Raw genomic sequence first — 24,627 nt, forward strand, 5'->3', positions numbered from 1 at the left:
CCGAGCATTGAGGTGGCCAGTCGGTTGTCTGAGTATCACTATGAGTAGCCCCTGGGCACTTGCCTTTCACACAATCAAACTGGGTTTGATCCCCAGCATCCCATACTAGCATTGCCAGGTGTGGTTCTACACCCAACAAAAGAGTGGCCCCTGGCTACCCTGAACTTTAGGAGGTTCTCCCCAAAAAAAGAGAGCTCAAGAACTTTTACTCTAGAGCACTGGTTCTCAAAGAGGGTTCCAGCGACCCTTGGGAGATTCCCAGTTTCTATCAGAGGATCCAAAAGGTCAAAAACTGTTTTTACTACTAACATGAAAACATTGTTTGCCTTTTCACACTTATTCTCTCCTGTGCCTAGTGGAATTTTTCAGAGTGTGTAATTTTGCAACAGACCTCATGCTGAAGGAGACAGAGGAGTTCACGTTGGCAAAGGGGACTGAGAAAATGTCAGTTATGTTCCGGTGTCAGCTGAGCAACAAATCATGTTCTAGTCTCCTAGTGCCTGGGACAGGCTGAGCCAAACTGCCGCTTGCTTAGCTGACGTTCCGCCTCGGTGAGTGTCAGTGTGTGTGGTGGTTGCCCACTGAGCTGGCGATGCTGAGAGCAGGAAAGATGGAGGCACCAGTGAGAGCTCGGTCAGAGGTCAGGCTGTGACCTAGCAAAGGGAGGGACAGTTGTTGCTCAGGGCTGGGAGTTACAATCCAAAATCAGGCCCGACACCACTGACCCTCCCTTCCAGGCTCTCAGAGGGAGAGGGGCTGGGCGAGCAACACAGGGGAGGGGGGGTCACATGAAAATATGCAGGGCCTGAGCAGGAGAGCTGACAGCGTGGGGGTGGGAAGACCGAGTCCCCCGTGTGAGGCCCCCTTCTCTCCTGGGGCTCTGTTGGAAAGAGATGTGGTCTCTAAAGAGACCCAAGAAGCTCCAAGAAACAATAAACCTATTCAGCAATGTTCCCAGCTACAAAGTCAACACACACAATGAGTCTTACGCATTTTTTGTTTTCTTTTGTTTTGGGGGGCATAGCGGCAATGCTCAGGGGTTACTCCTGGCTCTGCACTCAGGAATAGCTCCTGGCGGGTGCTCAGAGGACCACATGGGATGCTGAGGATTGAACCTTGGTCAGCCAAGCGAAAGGCAAACACCCTACCCGCTATAGTGGATCCGCAGTCTCATTCTCTTTTTGTTTGTTTTTTTGAGGTCACACCCGGCAATGCTCAGGGGTTACTCCTGGCTCTGCAGTCAGGAATTAACTCCTGGCAGTGCTTGACGGACCATATGGGATGCCAGGGATGGAACATGGGTCAGCTGAGTGCAAGGCAAACGCCCTACCTGGCTGTACTATCACTCTGGCTCCAGTCTCATTCTTACAGGCAAAGAATTAATCAGAGGAGAAAGCAAACAAGGAGTTAATCCCATTTAAATTAGGATCCCCCCAAAAATCAAGTATCTAACTTAACAAAATGCATGGGAGACCTGTGCCATGATAACTTTAAATCTCTTAAGAAAGACACAGAAAATCTTAGAAAATGAAAAAATGCTCCATGCTCATAGATTGGAAGAATCAATATTGTTAAAAAGTGACTATCCTACTTAAGCTATTATATAGCTTCAATGCAATCCCCAGCCAAATTCAGACAACATTCTGCAATGACCTAAAAGTGTCAGTAATATGGTTCATACAGAACCAGAGAAGGCCCCAAGTAGCTAAACCATACTGTAGCACTGTGTAGCGCTATTGTCCCATTGTTCATCTATTTCCTCAAGCAGGCACCAGTAACATCTCCATTGTGAGACTTGTTTCTGTTTTCGGCATATCAGATATGCCACGGGGAGCCTACCAGGCTCTGTTATGCGGGTGGGATACTCTCGGTAGCTTGCCGGGCTCTGTAGCTTTATAGTAGCACTGTAGCACTGTCTTCTCCCCGTTGTTCATCGATTAGCTCGAGTGGGCACCAGTAGCGTCTCCACTGTGAGGCTTGTCGTTACCGTTTTTGGCGTATAGAATATGCCACAGGGATCTTGCCAGGCTCTGCCGTGTGGGCAGGATACTCTCGGTGGCTTGCCGGGCTCTCCGAGAGGGAGGGAGGAATCGAACCCGGGTGGGCTGCGTGCACTACCCGCTGTGCTATTGCTCCAGCCCAGCTTTATACAGTTCCAAATTAGGAAATGAGGTACCTTCCAATTTCTTATTTTTCAGTATGGTTTTAAAACCCTTTGATGTCTCTGCCTCAAGGTTTTGAAACCATACTGAAAAATAAGAAATTGAAAGGTATCAGGTATCTCATTTCCTAATTTGGAACTGTACTATAAAGCTACAGTAATCAAATGGGCATGGTACACACTCTCTGATCAATGGGTCAGAATTGAATACCCAAGGACAAATTATGAACAGCTAATTTTCACCAAAGAAGCTGAGAATATGAAATAGAACAAAGATTGTCTCTTCAACAAATGGTGCTGAAAGAACTGGAGAATGACTGTAAAAAAATTAAAGCTGGACCCATAGCTCACACCTCACAAGAAAGCCAATTCAAAGTGGATCAAAGACCCTGAGGAAAATATAGGCAGAATGCTCCAAGATTTAGACTTTCAATGACATGATGCCACTGGCAAAAGTGAGAGTCAAAAATCAACAAATGGGACTGCATCACATAAAAATATTTAAGCATGGCCAAAAATCATGGTCTAAAAGACAATTAGCTGGATGGAGAAAATACTCTCATTCAACACATTAGATAAAGGGTTGAGATCCAGGAGCTATAAAGCACTCACAAGGATAAAAAAAAAAAAACTTCAAAAAACATATAAAAATGTGGAGGGCAAATGAACAGACACTTCTCAGAGAAAGACAGACAGATGGCTAGGAGGCACATGAAAAAATGCCCAGCATCATTTATTATTAGGGAAATTCACATCAACACGACAGGAGCTAACGTCTCACACGAGTGAGAATGGCACATATCAAAAATAATCAGAACAATCTGTAATGGAGGGGATGTGGGAAGAAAGGAACTTTCATCCACTGCTGGCAGGAATGTTGAACCACAGTTCAATCCCTGCGGAAAAACACTATTAAAGTTCTCAGTAAACTTGGAAATGAGTTGCCAGATGGCCCAGCAATTCCACTTTGGGGCCTCTACCCTGCCCGATAAACAAAAAAATTCATTCAAAAGGACATATGCATATCATTATTCATTGTTGTAGTCGGTACAACTAAAATATGGAATCAACCTAGGTGTTCACTGACAGATGAATGGGTTACAAAGATGTGATATATATATACAGCTGCAAGAAATGATAAAACCGTGCAATGTGGTGCAATCTGGATGAAACTGGAAGATACATTAAATGAGGTAAACTAGAAGAAGGCTAAACACAGCATGGTGTCACTTATCTGTGGCATATAGAATAAGAGGAGGAGGGAATACAATGTAGTAAAGGGGGCTGCCTAGATCACCCTTGACTCCAGAGTACAAAAAGAAGGATAGAGAAGGGAAGAAATCAAACGATGAAGGGGAAAGATGAGAACGAGAAGGAATGGGGGGTCAGGGGTCAGGAGCCGGAAGTATATTGGGAATGTAGGGGAGTGATATAGCTATATACCCAAAGCCCAGACTCAACAACACTGAAAACACGAGACCCAAAGTACAGCCATCGAACTGTAAAATGCGCCTACAAGGTGGCAGGCTGGGGCTGCAGGAGGGAACCTGGGGACACTGGTGGAAGGAAGTTGACACTGGAGGTGGGATTGGTGCTAGAGCATTATATGCCTAAGAATCAACTATCAGGGGCTGCAGCGATAGCACAGCGGGTAGGGCGTTGGCCTTGCACGTGGCTGACCCGGGTTCGATCCCCAGCATCCCATATGGTCTCACTGCCAGAAGTAATTCCTGAGTGCATGAACCAGGAGTAACCCCTGTGCATCGCCGGGTGTGACCCAAACACCAAACCGAACAAAACACCCCAACCCAAAACTATTCGTGGTCTTGGGGCTCCAGTTGTTAGAGGCTGGGAGGTGGTGGCCAACAAAAGGAACAAAGAACAGGCCCCAGAGCAGCCCTAGAGACAGGCCCTAACCTCCTGTGGAGAGCAATGGTGTCCCCTCCACACACCCACTTCCGTGGGGCCTGGGAAGCTCAGAGCAGCTCTTCCTGTTCAGAAAGGCAGGGCCCCCACCCACCCCGAAATAGAGCTGGGCGGGAGGTTCTGGTGCAGTTTTATTTGTTGGTCACACCCAGCAGTGTTTGGAGAACCACGTATTGTTGGAGTTCAAACCCAGGTCCCGACATGCAAAGCATCTGTGCCCGTCCTTCGAGCCATCCCTCTGGCTCCCAGTGCGCTTTTTTCTTTCTTGCGTACTGAGCAACATTTGTGTACTTGGGCTTGTATCAGGCCCCGGGGATTCTGAATTGAATAAAACATGTTTCCAGGATCATGGCCGTGTGGGAGCTTAAGTAGCCGGTGGCTGTTTGTGGGCGTCATCTCGGAGTCCCATCGGGTGGGCGGGAGGGGGGAGGGGAGGAGAAGGGTCGGCTCCTCCCTTGTCCTGCATGATCCAGAGACACGCACACGAATCTCGGAACCTAGCAGCTCCCTGCAGAGATCTCTCCAGACCCTAATTGTTAAAGTTTTAGAATTCCTAGAGTGCGTGGCCACTGTTGTGGCCGCGCTACATTATATTTTATCCATAACAAGCAATACAAAATAAGTTGTCTAGCATTGCCTTTTCCGCAGGTTTGAGTGGTGGTGGGAATGGTGTCAAAATATTAAATGTAACCAAAGTAGAGAGAGAGTATTGTGCAAATTGTCTGCCACACAGGCAGGGGAAGGGGTTGAATGGGGCGGGGGTGGGGGGAGTTCCGGGAAAACCTGGGGATACTGGTAGAAGAAAGTTGACACTTGAGGTGGGATTGGTGATTTGGGGGATTTGGGTGGTGGATAATGTGCACTGGTGAAGGAATGGGTGTTTGATGATTGTATGATCGAAACTCAAACATGAAAGCTGTGTAACTGTATCTCACGGAGAATCAATTAAAAGGCGGGGAAAAAACGTTTCCTGCAGAGTGCAGGCAGGAAAGCAGTGGGGGAATCCATGAGCTCAAGGTGATAAGATTCCCTAAGCGGGGTCGGGCGGCCGCCCCCGGTCTGAGTTTTGAGAGAAGCACTCCAGTTTGGGGAAGGACAGAAAGGTGTCAGCCTCCTTTCCTGCCCCTGCCCTGCCGTGGCACAGGCTGACCAGTCCTGGCTGCCCTTTAAGGGGCTTTGTGATTGGCTCCCACTGGGGCAGAGGGCGGGCCTACTGGGATTAGGAAACAGTTGAAAATCATGGAACAATGGAGACAAAAGACCCTTCTCGGACCCTGGAGTCTGCAATTTACAGAACCCACATGGCTTGGGCCCCTATTGCGAGGGACAGAGGAAATGGGTATTCTGTTCTGAAGATTCCACAGCGAAGTTGCTGGCAACGCAGCAGAAAGAAAAGCTTTCCTCCAGGCTGGTCGAGGGATGGGAGGTCAGGCCCGGGTGGGGTGTGGCTGCGGCAGCAGTGAGGATGTTTCGGATCCTCCATGCATGGTCCCCTGAGCATATTGGGGCTCACTGATGCGCACAGCCGGAAACAGCCCCTGAGCACTGCCAGGTGCAGCCCGACCTCCCCCCCCCCCCCCCGCCCCCAGGAAAAGACTTCCCAGCAGGAGTTCTCTCGCATCTGGACAGATGTTGGATCTTTCAGAATGGCCCCAAGAGACGTGTGAGTGCCACAACCACTGCTGTGCGTCAGCCAGGGGCGGGGCGCGCCCTGTCTGCAGCCGTGTGTGCGAGCACACGCGTGCCACCTGCTGTGCCACTGCTTGCCGAAGGGAAAGGGCGGAGGGAATGAAAGATAAACACGGGAGCTGGGACAGAGACTCTAGCGGTCCAGGCCCCAGGGTGGGACTTGCTCCGGGCCCTGCCCCAGGCCCCCCGGGCTCCTTCTGGGAGGCATCCCTGGGCCTCCTGGGGTATTGCACCCCGACCCCAGCCCCCACCTGGCCACCACCGTGCTGCAGACCCATGAGGAGTGAGGATGCTGGCGATCGGGGGCTGGTCTCAGCCCCCTGTGTACCACAGGCTCCTCCGAGGGGTGGGGCCAGGAAGATGGCTCAGTGGTTAGTCACTGTGACCAGCTCCTGCTCCCTCAGGGCAGGCGGCTGAGGAGACAGGCCCCTGGCGGGCTGGGCCTGTGGGGACAGGTTCTCCAGCCTCTGCCTGGCAGCTCTGGGGACAGTCAGGGCTTGGTTCCCAGTTTCTCTCTCCCTGCAAGGCCAGATGGGCGTTGGGGTGCTCCCCGGCAGTGTCTGCTTCAGCGCAGGGCTGTCTCGGCCTCGGCCTGCTTGCCAGCAGGGTCCTGCAGCGTGGCCTGGGCCCTGGCCAGCATGCCTGGGGAGGCTGGCGGGGCTCCCCTCCCTGGTGCCCGCACCCCACACCCCACCCCGCGGTGCCCTTCCTAAACCTCCTCCCAAACCTGCACTCACCGGGCAGGCCTGGCCAACACCCCGCCCGCCCTCGCCCTCGGAGTCCGTGAAGCCTGGGGCTCGGCGGGGTAACTTGCGGTCAGTGCTCACAGGCGCCCCCTGGAGGCCAGGTCTGGAGGCTTGTTGGCTACTGGGGCTGCAAGGCACACACAGCCTGGGTGTCACACCTGTGGGGACACTGAGACCTCACATCTTCTCTCCTGGACTGGCCGCCGCTGCTTTTCTTTTGGAGCTCCAGGGTGGGTGAGGAGCCTGGTCAGGCCAGGACCCCTTTCCTGCCAGTGGAGGAGCCTAGATGGGGCGGGGACTTAGTATTCTCACCTGTAAAATGGCCACAGGCACGGACTTGGTTATTCTTTTGCTCACTGCCTTGCTGGTGGACCCTCCCACCCCTTCTTCAGGGAGAAACTGAGGCTGATACCAGACCTGGGGTCCCCAGGCCGTGGAGCAGCCTGGACCTGCAGGTACGGCCTAGACCTCTCACCAATCTGCCACTAGCCAAGGCGGTCAGAGGACACGGTGCCCTTTCCCGGGCTCTGACCGTGGGGGTTGGGGAGGGAGGGCTGCTCCAGAGAGTGTGCAGAGGCAGCTGTGGGGATCCCCCAGGACCCCCCAGAGGACTCGGGGCAGCAAGAGCTTGTAGAGTGGATGAGGCAGGGCAGTGAGGTGACCCGTGTCCCTGGGATGGGGTTCCAGTAGCTGATTGGGGGAAAATCTTAGTGGCGGATGGTAGTATGACAGTGCCTCATCAGTTTGAGCCTGTGCCTCCCTTGGTTTTCTGTTAAAGAAAGACTAAGGGGCCAGGAAGATAGCACAGAGGTTAGTGCAGCCCGCTCATGGTCCCCTCAGGGCCTGAGGCCCCTGAGCACTGTGGGGTGAGCAGCACTTCATTCGTGGGCTCTTACACTGAGCCCCAGGCCCAGAGGACCCACTCAGTACTGGCTTGGTGGGGTGTGTGTGTGTGGGGGGGGGTGTCCTGGGAGTTCTAGTTTTAGGGATCGAATCCAGGGCTCCGGCATGTAGAGTATGCACGCCAGGCCACTGAACCGTTCCCCCAGCAGGGAATTGGGGGTGTGGGGTAATACCCAGAGGCCTCAGGAGAGCAAGTGGTGCAGGACCTTGAACTGGGGTTGGTCTCTCGATGTGAATGCTTTCTCTGGGTCCTATCTTTCAAACCCCCAATTTTGAGCTTTTCTTTTTTCTCTCTCTCTCTCTTTTGCCAGCTGCGCCCAGGAACTGCCACTCACGGCTCTGTTGTTCAAGAGTGAACCGGGCAGTGCTTGGGGACCGTGTGTTGCAGACATCCGCACCCAAAGCCAGTGATGAACCAAACAGCACGCCCTGAGAAGCAGGAGGCACAGTTATGAGATGCCAGTGGGCCCCGTTGGACTCCCGCTCCAGAACTGGGTCAGAACAAAGGCGGGAACTCCATTTTACAGGGCATCTTGATGGGGGTTTGGGGCCTTTGCAGGCAGCTGGCGGGACAATGCAGAAGCAGGAATTTAAACACATTATTCTGCAAAGCAGCGTCTGGGCCACTTGAAGACATAAGCACGTTTGGCAGACGATCCCCGATGACTAAGGTCACGAGGCGGAGCTAGGACCATCTCCAGGACATCCTGAACACGTCTCCTGGTTATGCCAGGTTGCCCAGGTTCAACCACCTCTGGCCAATGCCTGCCCTCTGGGGTGGCGATGAGTCAGGGGGTTCTTGGCCTCACCAGTGTCAGGAACTGCAGCGTATGCGTCTGAGCTCCTGTACTATCTCTCTAGTTCCTGGAATAAAGTTCTAGAAGTTATCGATGCAGAGCCAGAGTGATAGTACAGCGGTAAGATGTTTGCCTTGCATGCGGCCAACCCGGATTTGAATCCTGGCATCCCATAGGGTCCTCCCCCACATGCACCACCAGGACTAATTCCTGAGTGCAGAGCCAGGAGTCACCCCTGAGCATCGCCGGGTGTGACCCCCCCAAAAAAGAGTTAATAAACAAACAAATGCAAAATAAGAGTTATTGATGCTGCCGGGCCCGTGCCGGTGGCCACGCCGTGCATGCAGGAGAGCTGGGTTCTATCTCAGCACCCGCACGGAGGCAGTCTGGGGGGTGTGGCCCTCAGGTGCAAGAGGTCGGGGCAAGATGCGCTCAGCTGTGGAGGAAAAACAAACGAACAAACAGAAAGTTGGTGCACTTGAGAGCAGTCACGTCCTTTGAAAGCACTTTTCCTCCCTGAGCTCCTGTGCTCACTCGCTCTCAGCACTGCTCAGGCATGGGCTAACACGCCGCTGTGTGTCCTTGCACTGGCTTCCCTGGGCCCAGACTCTGGTCACGGCTGCCTGGGCAGCCCTGCATTGCATGGCCCCGAACCCCTCGTGTTCCTGGCTCAGCTGATGTCTGTAAAGTGGCTCGCAGCTGGCACGGCTCTGCCCCTGGAAGCCGTGGGGCACCTCCTGATCATGCTCACGGCCCATCTCCACATACTCGGAACGAGCCTCATGCATGAGAATGAATCTGCTGAAAAGCTCAGGTACATACCTGGGTTTTGTGCCGGAAATCTCCAGGCTCACACGGAGTTGGGAATGGGCGACCTCCCTCCATCTCCCTGTGCTTCCCGGAGCCTGGCAGTCACGCCCGCGAACTCCCTCTGGTGCCATATAAACTCATTAACGGCTATAACCCAGAGACTCACAAATAAATCTCGGAAGAGAGCCACAAGCGGCAGAGATGGCTCCAGACCCCAAAGTCACCATCCAGTTAAAAATTTTACTCCAGGGCCGGAGCGATAGCACAGCGGGTAGGGCGTTTGCCTTGCACATGGCCTACCCGGGTTCGATCCCCGGCATCCCATATGGTCCTCCAAGCACCGCCAGGAGTAATTCCTGAGTGCAAAGCCAGGAGTAACCCCTGAGCATCGCTGGGTGTAACCCAAAAAGCAAAAAAAAAAAAAAAAATTTTATTCCAGTTCTATCACCCTATTTTAAATTTTAGAATTCCTAGAGCGACATCTGGTACTCTATACCACTGATGTACCAGGAGCTCACCACATTTGTTGGAGGGTAAAGTAAAAAGCAGCCAGTCTCAAATATATATATATATATATATATATATATTTGAGATATATATAAGCTAATATATATAATATATATGTATATATATATGTATATATATATATATATATTAGCACACAAGGCCCAACCTGTAACAAAATGTTAGTAAACTCCTACAAGAGCTTAATGTCTCCAGGGTGAGATACAACAATCTTCACACACTTTCCTCTAAGGAAACGTGTTTTTTTTTCTTTTTAGGTCACACCCAGTGATGCACAGGGATTACTCCTGGCTCACTAACTCAGGAACTACTCCTGGCAGTGCTCAGGGAGACCACTTGGGATGTTGGGAATCAAACCTGGGTCAGCCGCGTGCAGGGCAAACACCCTCCTCACTGTGCTATCACTCCAGCCCTCTAAGGAAACTTTTGTGGAGAACATTTTTAGTGGGATTATTCAAAACAAGCAATACAAAATAAATTATTTAGGATCTGCCTTTGGGGCAGGCTTGGGTGGTGGTTTGGAAGGTAAGATGGTGGTGGGATTAGTGTTGGAATATTGAATGTAATAAATTAATGTGAATAACTCTATAAAAATTTTTTTTAAAAGGGAGTGGTGATGGTGCTGCAGCTTTGGGTGGGAGCCTCCTGGGACCTTCCAAACAGCCCAAACAGTCAATGACTGGCCTGGTGGAAGCACCATTGAGCCTGTCACCATTCACCCTGTCCCTAGGGAATCTTCTGTGTCACTGCAGACACCTGGGCTGTCCCACCCAGGAGGGCCCCTCCAAGGTGAGAGCAGGTCAGCCCCCTCCTTGCTTCGACTCTGCTCACCTTCCTGCCTGCTCACGGCCCGAGTCAGGCCAGTGCCCCTCCCTGGGGCCTGGGGGGCTTCCCCGACCCTCTTAGCCAAACCAGCCTCTCCAACCGAAACTCTTCATTTGAAAAAATGAATAAATAATTAATTGTTGTTTGGGTTTTTTTTGGGGGGGGGCACACCCGGCAGTGCTCAGGGGTGACTCCTGGCTCCGCACTCAGGAATCACTCCTGGCGGTGCTCAGGGGATCACATGAGATGCCGGGGATCTAGGCAAGCGCCCAACCTGCTAAACTCTCCGTCTTTTTTTTTTTTTTTAATTTTAAAAAATTTTTGGGTCACACCCGGCAATGCACAGGGGTTACTCCTGGTTCATGCACTCAGGAATTACTCTTGGCCGTTCTCGGGGGACCATATGGAATGCTGGGAATCGAACCCGTGTGGAACGCGTGCAAGGCAAACACCCTACCCGCTGTGCTATTGCTCCAGCCCCCTAAACTCTCCATCTAAAAAAGGAATGGTCAGTCGCTGTGGGCGGGAAGGCTTTGGGACAGCGGCATGGAGGCTTCTGCAAAGAGCACGAGACCAGAGCTTCCACATGACCCATGCTTTTCTTGGCATCACACACAAAAACATTGATGCAAAGAGACCTATGCACACCTTGGTTCACTGCAACGCTTAGAACAATAGCAGGGCACGGAGACACCCACAGCGTTCAAGGGCAGATAAGCGGATAAGAAGCAGTTGTTTGTGGGGCCAGAGAGATAGTACAGTGGGCGGGCAGGCCATTTTACCTTGCACACGGCGGACCTGGGTTGGACCTCAGGCACCCCATAGGGTCCCCCATGCCTGCAAGAAGGAATTCTTGAGTACAGAGCCAGGAATAATCCCTGAACACCACTGGGCGTGGCTCCAAAACAAAATGTTGCGGTTCTAGAGAGAGTGGAACGGTGTACATCTGAGAGGGGGGAAGATGAGACATCGCTGCTACAATGTGGAAGGAGCTGGAGGGGATCACGGGAAGCAAAATAAATCAGAGGGAAAAGGACAAGTATCAGGTGATCTCACTCCGCTGTGGAAGAGAAAGACAAAAATAAGGGACTAGATGGTATCGCATAATCACAAGCCCTGGTCTTGGATTACAAATCTGAGATTATCAAATGGGGGTGGGGAAAGTGAGGGCCTGATAGGTGGACAGAGATGAAACGAGGCTGTGGGCAGAGCGCCTTGAGTAGGGGTGAGGTGTGATGCGTGCCGGGGTCGTAAATGTCGGTGCGCTGTCAACATGCTACCTGAAAAACAAGAACTAAAGTGAATTCTCCCTCTGTGCGGAGGCAGGGTCACGGAGGCCAGCCCAGCTCCGCCAGCTGCTCCGTGTCACGGGGCACATCTGCACATGGCCCCTATGTCCCAGGAATTCCAGGCCACCCGCTGGCCCTTCCCTTTGCTCGGCCCTTGGGAAGGCCACATCCCAAGGCCACTTCCCGGAACTTCTCTCTGAGAAGCCCCAGCAGCTCCTGTCCTGGGGTCCTGCCCTCTGTGGTGTGGGCACAGCGGCTGGGACCCCGACAGGCCAGTGCCCTGAGAGCCTTCCACCTCACTTGCCTTCCGCAATGGCCCGGCCTCTCCCTGGACCTGTCATCCGTCCTCCCGGGCTCAGGGAAGCATCTGGAACAGCCTGCAGCACGGCTCTGCCTGGGGAGCAGAGCTCCATACAAGTGTGCATCCATCTCTGCGTGAACATGTGCACACGTGTCCGGGGATCTGTGTGTGCACATGTGTGCCTGTGTGTGTGCCTCAGTCTCTATGTCTCTCTATCTGACTGTGCCTGCGTGTGTGTGTGTGTGTGTGTGTGTGTGTGTGTAGCTGTGTGCATCCGTGTGTGCATCAGTGTCCCTCTATATCTGTATGAGTCTGTGTTTGTTTCTGTGTGTTCACGTGTACCTGAACCTATGGGTGCCTGTGTGTTCCCGTGTCTGTGTATTTGTATATGCTGTGTATCTGTCTTTGTGTCTGTGTCAGTATGTGTGCCTATGTGTCTGTGTGAGCATGTGTCTGTCTGCACGCCTGTGTGTCCATGTGTGTTTATGTGCCTGTATGTGTGCACATGAGTGTGTGTGCGCGCACACACCTCCACACCAGCTCAAAAAGCGTACCCAGCCTGTCTTGCTTTTCCCATGTCCCTAGCATTGGGAACAGAGCAGGTTCTTAAAACCAGATCCAGGGATGGAGTGGTAGCACAGCGGGTAGGGTGTTTGCCTTACATGCAGTCAACCTGGGTTTGATTCCCAGCATCCCATATGGTCCCCCAAGCACCGCCAGGAGTAATTCCTGAGTGCATGAGCCAGGAGTAACCCCTGAGCATCGTTGGGTGTGACCCAAAAAGAAAAAAAAAATCTTTAAAAAAACCCACAAAAACCAAAAAACCCCAACCAGATCCTGGAAGCTGGGTAGTTGGGGGTCCCGGGCATGAGAATGATGAGCAAGCCCCTCCTCAGCAGCTGTGCACCCGCAGCTCAGCCTGGGGACAGGGCAAGGAGGCCTAGGACCCCCATAGCCGCCTGTGGGACATCAGGAAATGCTCAGTGAAATGGGAAGTCCTCTCCTCACCCCCAGCTGGCTCTAGGTAACCAGGAGTGGGGCCCCCCAAAGCTGGGGCCCTAGAAGGATAGTCCCGAGGAAACTGAGCTCCCCGAAGCCTCTCATCTGCCATGAGCTGAAATTGCAGGAGCCACCGAGATGGGGTGGGGGGGCGTGCCCAGCACCCAGACACTAGCGGCAGGGGCTGATGGAGGCAAGGCCGTCAGGGGCTGCCCAGGACGGCGGGCCCAGACCTCCGTCCTGCTAGGCCGGGAGGGCGGGAGCAGCAGAACTCTGGGGGAGGCTGGGAGAGGGGGCAGCAGGAGCGGGGAGGGGACAGAGCTGGCCGGGCACAGCACAGCGCCCACCCCCCAACCCCCAGCATGACTTCCCTGCACCCAAAGACCACGTCCTTCCAGGCTGGCCCCGACCTTCCTTCCGCCTACCACCGCCACTTCCTCAACCCTGAGCGGTTGAGTCAGCCCCGGGGCCCAGACGGCCCAGCAGTGGCCCAACAGGCGTCCCTCCCAGGGCCAGCCTGACCACGTGTCCGGTGGCCTCGAGAAAGCCCACTACCGGGGGAGCTGGGCAGCGTGACGGCGGCTCTGCCCACGGGGCCCCTGTCTCTGCTCCACGCCCACCCAGGCCCAGAGGTGGGGTGGCTGGAGGGTGGGGGCGGCTGTGTCATGAGGCCAGGGGGCTGTGTGTGTGGGAGCGTATGGGAACGAGGGGGACAGGGACGGCCTTGGTGGCTCCCTTTGTCTGTTCCAGGGTTCGGGCTGATCTGGGAGGTGCAGACGCCATCTCCCCTGCCCTTTGCCAAGGCTGAGGAGCCGCCCAGGTGGGCCAGAGCCTGGTCCCAGGCGAGCTCGGGAGCCCGAGCCTGAGAGTGGAGGCTGCAGCCCACGTGAGGAAGTGAAGCCAGACCCTGGTGTGTCCGGGAACCCCCCACAAAGGCCCCCGTGGCGGCTCGGGCCACCTCTGCATACTGAGCACCTTATCAGCTGCCGGGGCCTCACCTGTCACGGCTCTTTCCCAGGCTGGCAGAGGTGCCAGCTCCATGCGGCACTAGGGGCCCCTGGCACTGCCTGAGTGTGCCCAGCCCCAGTCTGGACAGACAGCATCCTGCCCCCTCCATGCCAGCCTGGCTGGGCATCTGAGGGTCTGGATGCTCAGGGCAGGCTCTGCAACCTACAAAAGGGGCCCTGTGGGCCAGGTCCCCTTGAGTAAGTGTCCCGTTCCCGGCAGGAGCTGAAGGCAGGTCCTGAGGGACAGTCGTCCGCCCCGTTTCACAGGTGGCTCAGCCGGGATAGCATCCTCAGGCACCCAGGAGCAAGGCAGGGCCACGGGAGCTCCCTTTGCCGAGCACAGGCCTCACGTGAGGGGCCCGGGCTCCCTCCCCAGCACCGCCTGGCCCTGGGCTACGGAAGCAAACCACACCCCCCAGCGCGGGGCACTGAGGAACCCTCCCCCAGCGCCACCAGGCCCAGAAACAGAGCAACAAGCTGTCATGAGGTCACTGTGTGGTCATGGGACAAACTCGGGGCTGGATGAGGCAAACTCAGGCGGTGCACGCCTGTCCCTTCTGCAGAAGTGGACTCTGGGCGGCCCTCGGGGGCGCCCCGCCTGCCACTGTTTACTCTGCAGCCGCAGGATCCCCAGAGGACCCTGCCCTCCCCCAGGCGGGCGGTGGGGAAGGCACTGACCTTGGGGAGGAATGTGGGAAATGTCTGTGCTGCGGCCAGGAATGTGGGCTCTGGCCCCCTGGGGAGCTGTGTCCCGTGGCTGATGGTCCTCAGCTCACCAGCGAAACTGCGGGTCACGGGGTGAAGATGGCTAGAGCTGCCCCGCTGGGGGCCTGCCGAGCCTCTGGCAGCCCCCCGCCTGGAACGGAGGGCATAGCTGTCGTTTCTTGACCCGCAGAACTACGGGGGCTGGAGCCCTTTGGGGAGAGCAGTGGAGCCCCCGGCCCACTCGAGGCTTGGAAACGGGGTGGAGAGGCTACAGGACACGGCATCTCCCCCTCCCTCTGCGTCTCCTCCACATGGCAGGGCCTCCTGGGGGCTCCCACTTCCCACCGGTTCCTGTAGGGACCCCAGGGTTTGGGATGGACCCTGTAACTGCCAGGGGCCGAGCTGCAGCCACAGAGCAGAGAGCTGGCCTCACCACCGTCCATGGGGAATTTGATCTGGACAGTGATCCCACATTGGTGATGCCCAGCCCAGACCTTTGGGACGGAAGCCTGAGTTGAGTCAGGCTGCTGCTGCCCTCTCGTGGTCGTGTCTGGGCATGACCGCAGCCGGGCAAGCCTCCAGCAGCGAATTCTCTAATTCCGGGACTTTCTCTGGGAGGCCTGGATGGGGTATGGTGACGTCCCTCCCGCCTCTCATGGAGACCCCCAGCACAGGGTGGTACGGGAAGGGCAGACGATGTCTCGTTCCGAGGAGCAAGGCTTTGAGCCAACCCACCCAAACGCGTGAGTGTGGGGGAAGCGAGGAGACAGACGAGTTGCACTCAAACAGGATGGTTTGAAAATTTAGAGAATCTTTATTTCTCAGGAAACTCCGCAACAGCTGGCAGGCACTGCCCTCTGCTGCCAGGAGGCCCTCGCGCCCCTTCCGCCGGGAAGCGGGGACCGGAGGCGAGGAGCCACACAGCGCACCCCAGAGCCTTAAAGAAAGCCACAAACCACCTCCGCCACACAGACACACGGACACACAGACACACGTACAAAATAAATAGACGTAGAAAAGCGGCTGCACTGGCCCAGTGCCGCCCGCACTCCCGGCCAGGCCAGGGATGGGCGGGCAGGCCCCGTCTCTGCCACAGCTCCCCAGGGGAGCTGGGGGGGGGGAGGGCAAGGGAAGGATGAATAAATAAATAATAAATAGAACCAGACGTGCTCCCAGAGGCCTGAGGACTTGGGCGGCTCGAGTCTCAGGGCCCCTGGGGCCTGTTTCCCTGAAGGTAGCGGACTCAGTGACAGGAAGAAAGAATAACAGGGAAAACTACGGTCCCAGCCACGCCCGGGGGTGGGGTGGTGGGGGGAACCTGTGCCCTACCATCCCAGAGGCTTGGAGCCAGAAACCAGGCGCCAACCAGCGCGGGAGGGAGGGCTGGAGGGGGGGGCTGAGCCCCGCTCTCAGGCTGGGGAGCCCCTCCCCGCCCTGCTCTGGGCTCCCTAGGCCCGGCAGTGCCTCCCCGTGGTCCTCCTGTCTCTGCGCGGGGGCTGGGACCCAGGGGTGGCCGGGGGGCTCCTGCTCCGGCTGCTCCCGGTATCCCCTCTGTGTTCTCAGTCTCGGGCACTGCCTCCGAAGCTCCCCGTGGGCCAACAGGGAGAAGGCGGCGGGCAGAAGCAGGCGCGGGAGAAGGGGCAGCGCTGCTGGGATGGAGGCTTGGGACCGGAGACCGCCTGGGGGGCGCGTGGAAGACGCCCCGGGGGAGGCCCCTCCTGGCCCGCGGGCGCTCAGCTGGGCAGCAGCACGTGCTCCAGGAGGTAGGTGAGGGAGTCCCAGTGCTTCCAGAGGAGGAAGAGGATGAGGAGCAGGAGGGCCGTGCTGGTGACCCGCAGGCGCGTCTTCATGAGCGGCGTGATGAAGTTGGCGATGGTGGACACGAACACCAGCAGCACGGCCATGAGCGCCAGGATCACGTTGATGAACTTGCCCAGCAGGGCCCGCGCGTTGGCATTCTCCACGCCCTCCAGCTGGACCACCTGCTGCTGCTGCTGCTGCAGCTCCAGCTTGGTGACGCGGGTCAGGCAGGACTCCACGGCCTCCTGCGGGCGGGGAGAGAGGGGCACAGGGGCGCTGCAGGGGTGCGGTGCTGCCCCGCCCCGCCCCACCCAGCTCCTCCTCTCTCCCGGGCCAGGCCCCTCCCCCTGCCCGCCCAGTTACTCCTCCCCGCCCACCTCCGGCTAGGCTCCTCCCCCCACGCCCCCTCCGCCACCCTGGCCAGGCCCCTCGTGGGTGTGGGGGCAATCTGCTTGTGGTGGGGGCAGGCTTGTCCTTGGGTTTAAGGGCCCACCCCCCGCAGGGACGGAGCCCCGGCCTCCCGCAGCGAAGGGAGTGCTAGCTACTGGGTGCTGGTTTTTCAGTTCCTGGTTCTGGCTACTTGGGGAGGATGTTGGCACACAAGCATCCAGAGGGCAAGGGAAGGAGCCGCTGGCCCAATCCGCCCTTGCCCAGAGCCTAGACATTCCCTGTGGCAGCACTATCCCGTGGAGGGCGACCCTCACCGGTTGGCCTGCCCTCCTTCTTCCCGCTGGGTCCTGCTCTCACCCCCCTACCCTGCCCTCCCGGGGGCCGCACCTGGATGTCGCGAGCCCTCTCATAGGACTGGTAGGCCACCTTCTCCTCCATGCTGGCCAGCTCCTGCTTCAGGTTGGTCATTTCGTTCTGGTGAAGCTCTGTCAGGTCGTTGAGCTGCTCCTCCAGCCGCTCGTACCTGGCAGAGTGGTGGGGGGGGGTGATACCCGGGCCCGGGTGGGTGCCCCTTCTCTTTCCCTCGCTCACTCTCCCAGCTCCCGCGTGCCCCCTGCCCTCGGCTGGACGGCCAGGGGCCCCTCCCGGCTCAGCACTGGGCCTTCTGATCTCCTGGGGGCCTCACGTGGCCGGGACGGAGAGGAAGAAGCTGGCAACCTGCCGTGGTGGCAGGGGCCCCTGCGACCCGCCAAGACCTTGCCCTGGGGTGCAAGAGGTGCAAGAGGTCTGGGGGGGAGAAGGGGGATCGGGTTTCATTTTCCAGAAAGGTCCCCAAGACTCGCAGGGAGCAAGTGCCTGACTGCCACAGCTGTGTCCCCGAGTCCTGTGCCCCCAGTCGCCCTTGCCCAGGGGTCCCCAGGGGTCCCGCGGGGGGCGGGGCCGGGTACCTGTAGCGCTCCTCCTGCAGACACTGGGTCATGTAGGTGTAGTCCCTCTGCAGCTGGGCCTTCAGGTCCTCCATGGAGCCCTCCAAGTGGGCCTGGCCCTCCTTGATGTCCCGCAGCTCCTCCAGCAGCGCGTCCAGGTTGGCGGGGGCCCCGTACAGCGTGTTGGACCTGGGGCTGCCCAGCGCGCCCGCCGCCCCGGAGTTGCTGCCCGCCCCCGCCGAGCTGGCGCTGGCGCTGGAGCACTCGTCGTCGCTGCCGTACTTGGGGCTGGACACGAGCGTGGCGCTGCCGCTCAGCGCGCGCGCCGCCTCCTCGGGGGCGCCGTCGTCCAGCGGGTCCTTCAGGTGCGCGATGTTGTCGGCGCTGCCGAACTTGTTGCGGATGAGGCTGGCGAACTCGCGGGGCTTGGACACCACGGCCGTGTGCGTGGCCTGCGACAGGCCCGACAGGCTGCCCTTGACGCCCTCCACCACGCCGCCGCCGAAGCCGCTGATGCCCGCGCGCACGTTGGCGCCCACGTCCTTGAGGCCCTGCTGCATGTCCCGCAGCACGTCCTTGGGCTGCCGCGACGGGCCGTTCTGCTCGATCTCGCGCAGGCGCCGGCGGTAGTGCTCCAGCTTCTTGTGCAGCTGCGCGATGGTCTGCGCCGACTTCTGGTTCTTCTTCTCGAACACCTGCTTGATGCGGGCCGCCTGCTGCTTGTCCGCGTTGTTGGCCAGCTTCAGGTACTCGGCCACGTTGTCGTCCCGCGCCTCCTGCTCGATCTTGATCTGCTCCGTGATCTTCAGGATCTTCTGGTGCAGGTGCCCGATGGCCGCCTTGGTGCGCTGCGGGTCGGGGGCCCCGTCGGGCACGTCCAGGCTGATGGGGCCGTCCGAGTCACCATGGCCGGGGCCGCCGGCGAGGCCCAGGGCCGCGACGTCCCCCTTGTCGACCTGGGGGAGAGGCAGGAGGGAGCTTGAGAAACCCGAGAAGACAGGGGGGTGCGGGGAGCCTCTGGGGGGACTCGGTGACCGACAGACGGTGACCGACAGACGAGGCAGAAGGAAGTGGAAACTCCAGGCAAGAGTGAGCAGATTGGCCATGGGGAGGGAGCGTGCCCACGGTGCCCTCCCCGTCACCCCAGCACCCCTACACAGCCTTGGCAGTCCTGCCCCTCTTCCTGCCCAGAGAAGAGTGACCCCCGCCTGGACACCCCAAGCCCCTCACCTGCACCAGCAGGTCCAAGAGAGGGTCCCGCGCAGGGCTGTCTGCTCTGCCCTCCAAGTCCCCCCAGCCCCACCCTGGGGCAGGCCTGGCCCGCCCCCCCCCCCCACAGCCTCTGCCAGGTGCTCTCCCAGACCCCCGTTACCTTCCAGCCCTCTGGAATCGTCAGCAACCGCTTCCGCTTCATGAGGGTGGGCACCTCTGGCCCTCCTCCGTCTCCCCAGACCAGGAGCGGGGCACACCGCCTGCCGCCCTGTGGCCCCCGGCCCCTCTCGCCCAAGTCCCAGAAGCAAGTTGCAGGCCAGTGGAAGTGGGGAGCGGCCTGGGGGTCTCCGGGCCGCCTCCCTTTGCGGGGGCTGAGGATGCAGGGGGGAGAGGGCAGCCCCACTTCCTCACAGGGCGGCTTTCCCGCGCACATTGGGGGAGCCGGGAGAAAGGGAGGAGGCGAGAGTGGAAGGGACGAGGGGAGGGCGCGTGAGGAAGACCACGGCAGACAGGCGACCGGGTCTCGAGGTCAGGTTGGGGGGGGGGAGAGGCAGACGGGCCTGGAGAGCCGCCGTCCGTCCCCGGGGCCGTGGCCCTGGCCTGCAGGGGGGCGAGGGTCTGTGCACCGCGGCCGCCCCGAGCCTTATCGCCATGCAACAGCGGAAGCAGCAGGAAATGGCTCAACCCCATGTATTTTTACACGCAGCACGCCCCGAAGAGGCGGCCAGACCGTCCGCCCTTCTCGGTGTGGGGGCAGGGCCGGGCGGAGGTGCGGGTGGGGGGGAAGAGGTCAAACACAAAGAGAAGTGGGCAGGTCACATGCACCGGAACCGGGACGAGCCCGTGCCAATGGCCCGCAGAAGTCACTGGCCGCGGCTGGCGAGAGGCCGCGGAGGAAAACACGACGGGGGAAACAATGGCCCGGCCGGACTCGGGCCCGCGGGAGAGGGTGGCTCCCCGGGCTTCCTCTGGGGACTTCTGAGGTCACTGTTCCACCAGGGACGCTGGGGACACTGCCGGCCCCTCCCCCGTCTGTCTGAAGGCAGCATACGCCCCTCTTCTCTGCTTCTCTCCTCCCTCACCTCCCCCGGCCCTCCTGCCCGCTTGCTCCCGCCGAGGTCACCATCACCGTGCCACAGAGGCGCCAACACCGGCTCTCCTCCCCGGTCTGTCCCTGATTTCAGCCCTGCGGCTCGAAGCCACAGACCCTCCATGTGAAAGAGGGAACCACACCTACCGCAGGCCTCTGAGAGCCCCCCCTCCCCCAGTGCTCCGGGGCACACGGTAGGTGCACGTTCAAGGCTGGCGGGACCTGAGCCACACGCCTCCCCTCTTTTTGGAGGAAGGGAAATATACGCGCGAGTACGGGGGATTTTACTGCAAGCCTGCCTGCGGTACACCCTAGACACCGAATGAGACCATCAGATTCCAGGCTGGAGCACAGGCTCTGAGAGTGGGAGGCCTGGGTTGGAGCTCTGGCATGGAATGATGCCCCAGGAATGTCGAAAGTGACCCCAGAGCACCAGGCCGGACCAAGTATGGCCCCAAGGCCGGAAAAAGAAATTTATTTTTTTTTATATGCAACTTGTGGCTCTTAATATTTAAACGCCAGATCCCCTTATAAGGCCACCGTTCTTCCCCGGCGGGCTCCGCGTGGGCAAGCTCATCTTCACTGCAGAGAGCGCCCGCCCCACCCCTGGGTGGGGCCAAGACAGACCCGGATGTGGAAATGCAGAGAGTCCCCACCCCCCATCCCCCGTGAGCCCCATGTGAGCCTGAGCAGGAGCTCGCGCCCGTCGTGGCTCTGACTCTGGTCAGTTCCGTGGCATCTTTCCTCCCCCTGCCCACGGCTCCTGGCTTCCCACTGCAGAAGCGGGCATGGGAGAGAGAGCCCCACGCACAGGAGGGGCACAGAGCAGGGAGCAACAGCTGCTTCCCCACTCTGAGGGGAGTCTCTGCACAGACACCCACAGGGGACACGGAGGGGACGGGGCAGGCACAGACAGAAGGACACACGGAGACGGAGGGAAGGAGGCAGAGCACGGAGGGGCGGGCAGGTCTCGGGGACGGAGAGAGAAGGAGGAGAATGGGCGCCAGCGAGAGCTGCTGGAGCGGGTGGGCAGGACCAAGACGAGGAGACGCAGGGCAGGGGCTGGGCCTGGCCTCGGAGCCTGAAGGAGGGTCAGTGAGCCGGACGGAATGAAGCAATGACCACAGCCCGGTCTCCGCACAGAGAGTGGCGCTCACAGCAGCAAATGGGAGGGCCCCCCAGGTGCACTCAAAGAGGCAGAGGAGCAAATGCGGGGAGACCCAACGCTGACCGGGCACAGGCAGGCTGAGGGGCCAGCAACGTGTCTGACTAGGGTTCGATTCTGGGCGCCTCTGAAGGTTTTCTGAGCCACGTATGTCCCATGAGTAAGCCCTGAGCAGAGCTGGGTGTAGCCCCACACCCTCCACAAATAGGAAAAAAAAAAAAGCTAAGGGGGGGGTAATCGTGACCTCTGTGACTGGGTGGGCCCCCGGGGCTGGGTCAGACCTCCGTCCCCCAGGATTCTCTGTATGTCGGCAGGCGCTGGCGGGGACACAGCCCAGGGCTTCGAGCCCAGCCGGACAGCAGTCTGGGGCGGGGGTCCGCACCCCTCATGTCTCTGCCCGTGAGCAGAATCCCACCCCCACCACACCCCCTGTGGCTGGGGCCTCAAAAGAGGTAAACGACCGCCCAGATCTCTCGGCTCCTGGGGGCTGCCCATGCTGCCCACCGCTGCAGCTGGGGCCCAGAACCCCCGGCCACTCCCCACAGATGTGAACTCCTCGGCCAAGCCGGGCAGGCTCCGGGAAGAGGCAGCTCTGGTGGGGCACTCTTGTTCCACGGCCCCCGTTTTCCAGGCCAGGACCCCGGGAGCCACAGACAGTGCACTGTCCAGAGAGTGGCCCCGGAGAACACGGATGAACATTCTAGAAGAGACGTGTGGGAGGCCGTCTCCAGCATTGGGGGTGCTGCCGGCCCTGCCCATCTCCCTGCCCGCTGGGGCACAGGTGGGAGCACAGATGGGGGGCAGATGGGAGCACCACAGACCCCTCTCTGCCTGCTCCCGGGGGCCCACTGGGCTTCTACCTCCTGGGTCTGCGCTCTGGCCCTTGGGCTCAGCCGGCCCTGGTCCCACCTGCTCTTCGTCTTGCTGACCAGCCCAGCACCCCGGGCAGGTCACACGGCAGACACGGTCTGTCGGACAGAAGGTGTCCCGGCCGCCTTGCAGCCCGTAGACGGGAATCCTGGTCCTCTCCCCAGCGAGGCTAGCGGCCACCCCACACCCCTCTCCGGGCACCCACCCACCACGGCCTGCCGGGAGCAGCCCACCAGGTCTCAGACTGACGCCTCCAGCAGGTGACTCGCCGCCCCCAGGGGCTCCTGAGGTCTCGGCCGTGCAGTGAGGAGAGGCCCTCCGGCCTGCACCAGCCGCTGGCCGCTGGTCACTGAGGCACTGCGGGCATCTTAGGTTCAAGGGGGCAGGGGGAGCGAGGAAGCTGGTTTCCCTTTAGGCAAAGCTGTCTGGAGGGGGCAGACTCGGCGTCTGGGGGGGGCAGCCAGGAAGTGCTCGGCCAGAGCTGCCCACAGGAGCTGCCAGGGAGCCGGGGGAGGGCCCTGGCACCCCAGTCAGAGCAGCCGCAGGGATCGCGCGCCCACTCCCACCCCACCCTGCGCCCCTGAGGCTGCCACGCTCAGGGTCAGCCCGGCCAGGGCCTGCGGCCTAAGCAGCTTTCCCCGGGGGCTGGGGAGTAAACGCTTAAACACGTGACGGGCCTAAGAGGTCTTCTGGTCACCGGGGTACAGGGGTCTTCCCGAGGTGCCCCTCCCTCGCGACCTGGCATGCCCTCCAGGGCTGAAAGGGATGGAACGCGCCAAGGGGGACAGCGGCCGGGCCGGCCAGGACACCCCACCTCTTACTTCCATGCAGCCGGCCGGCCCTAGCCAGCCCTCAGAACGACCTTCCTGCCACAGCGAGACCCCCTCACCCAGCCCTGCTTCCGGGCTTTCCCATTAGGCCCAGCCCTTGGTTCTGAACCCCCCCCCCCCGCCCCAGCCCTGCAGAGAACAATGTCCTTGCATGTCCCTCTGCCACCCAGGCGGTCCCTGAGCTGCTGTCCCCTGGATCTCAACCCTCCTGATCTTCCCCGAGGTCACCTGGCTTAAACCCCAAAGTCTCCGTGGGGCCACTCCCTGGGCCTTACCCCCTGCTCACCCCCCCGCCCCCTATTTCTGCTTCTCCAGCCACAGAACCGCCACCATCCACCAGCTCCTGCCACAGCGGCGGCCTCTCTGCTCACGCCCAGGGCCACAGGCACCGGCACTCAGCCATGCCTGCAGTTCGGGTCTCGAGCCCTCCCTTCTCTGTGGCGTGCGGCTGAGACCCCACCAGCTCGGCGCCTTTCCCACCCAGCAGACACCTGACCTGTGCGGGCGCCGTCTCCCAAAGCCTGGCTGCGGCCGGGGTGCCAGGGCCCGCAGGCTCGCTGTCCCCAGGCGGCATGGAGCTGCCCAGCGGGTGTGCCTGGGCCCCCGGGCTCCCCGCTGCCATCTGAGGCCGGCTGAGGCCGGCTGAGGCCGGCAGGGGATCAGCAGGGATTGCCCCAGACTTCCCCTTCCCAGGCACCCAGCTGCTCCCTCCCGTCTGGGAGAGGTGGGGGGTGCACTGAGGGGGAGTGCCCCCCGTGCCCCCCCCCAGGTCTAGCTGTTGGTCGGGTGCACTCCCTGCAGCTGGGACACAGGTACGACAGGCCCTAGCACATGGGGACACGTGTGCCCCATGTGTTCCTCACGCATGTACGCAGAGAGGGGGTGAGGCCAGGCAGGCCCCGCCCCCAGCAGCAGCTTAGCCCAGCGCCTCCCTCTGGCCCCTGCGAATAGAGGGGCCTGCCCAGGGCCCCCACGGTGCCAGCCTGGAGCCCCCTGCCCCTCTCCTGGCGGCCCTGCCCACGGGCTTAGGGCACCCCCACCACCTCAATAACCACCTGGGGAAGCGACAGGACTTAACCGTCTGGCCACCGCCATACAGCACAGCACGGCGGCCGCTTCTCTGCCCCCTTCCACCTTCCTCCCAGCTCTCGGCTCTCGGCCCCCTCAAGCGCGCCCAGGGCCCACTCACAGCAGTCTCTTCCCCTTTGGACTTCATCGGAACGGTACCAGCAGGAAATCCCGTCAGCAGCCAGCAGAGGGGGCCAGAGTCCCAGAGCAGACACCAGCGAGCTAGCGGTGAGGGCCAGGCCGTGGCCAGCAGCAGGGTTGGGGGTCAGCTGGGTCCCGTCTAAGGACGGCTGCCCACGCGGCGTCGGAGACGACCAGGCGCACAAACACCCGCTCGAGCCTGGTGAGAAACTCAGCTTAAATACTGAGGCCTGGCATGGGTCACGCTGACAGGGCGGTCCTGAGTTCAAGACGTTTGGAAGAGATAAGGAAGGTCGGCGCTATCTCTGGGGCCCCAAGCCAGGGCCTGCAGCCAACCCCCCGAGAGCAGGAGTCCCCACAGGCTGGGGACACACAAATACTCGTGCAAACCTCACAAATATTTGTGGCGGTGGATGACTCGGGCTTTGAGGGGCGGCAGCATACACAACACC

General features: G+C 59.4%; 2 protein-coding genes across 3 annotated transcripts in view; both read right to left on the reverse strand.

Moving 5' to 3' along the window:
• Positions 1 to 5,650, reverse strand: part of CDK18 (cyclin dependent kinase 18) — a 238,384-nt gene extending 232,734 nt beyond the window's left edge. Inside the window, exon 1 of the mRNA XM_055144379.1 lies at positions 5,647 to 5,650. The gene's annotated coding sequence lies outside the window, so the exon portion shown is untranslated. The remainder of the gene's footprint in view (positions 1 to 5,646) is intronic.
• A 9,824-nt stretch (positions 5,651 to 15,474) lies between these two features.
• TMCC2 (transmembrane and coiled-coil domain family 2) overlaps positions 15,475 to 24,627 on the reverse strand; it is a 36,791-nt gene continuing 27,638 nt past the window's right edge. For both annotated transcript variants that reach the window (XM_055144611.1, XM_055144612.1), the window contains exons 3-5: positions 17,821 to 18,755; positions 17,261 to 17,396; positions 15,475 to 16,728 (exon numbers count right to left, since the gene is read on the reverse strand). In XM_055144611.1, coding sequence (XP_055000586.1) covers positions 16,417 to 16,728; positions 17,261 to 17,396; positions 17,821 to 18,755 — 1,383 coding nt within the window. In that variant the 3' untranslated portion in view covers positions 15,475 to 16,416. The remainder of the gene's footprint in view (positions 16,729 to 17,260; positions 17,397 to 17,820; positions 18,756 to 24,627) is intronic.

This window comes from Sorex araneus, chromosome 7, assembly GCF_027595985.1.
Source record: "Sorex araneus isolate mSorAra2 chromosome 7, mSorAra2.pri, whole genome shotgun sequence".
Classification (NCBI taxonomy): domain Eukaryota; kingdom Metazoa; phylum Chordata; class Mammalia; order Eulipotyphla; family Soricidae; genus Sorex; species Sorex araneus.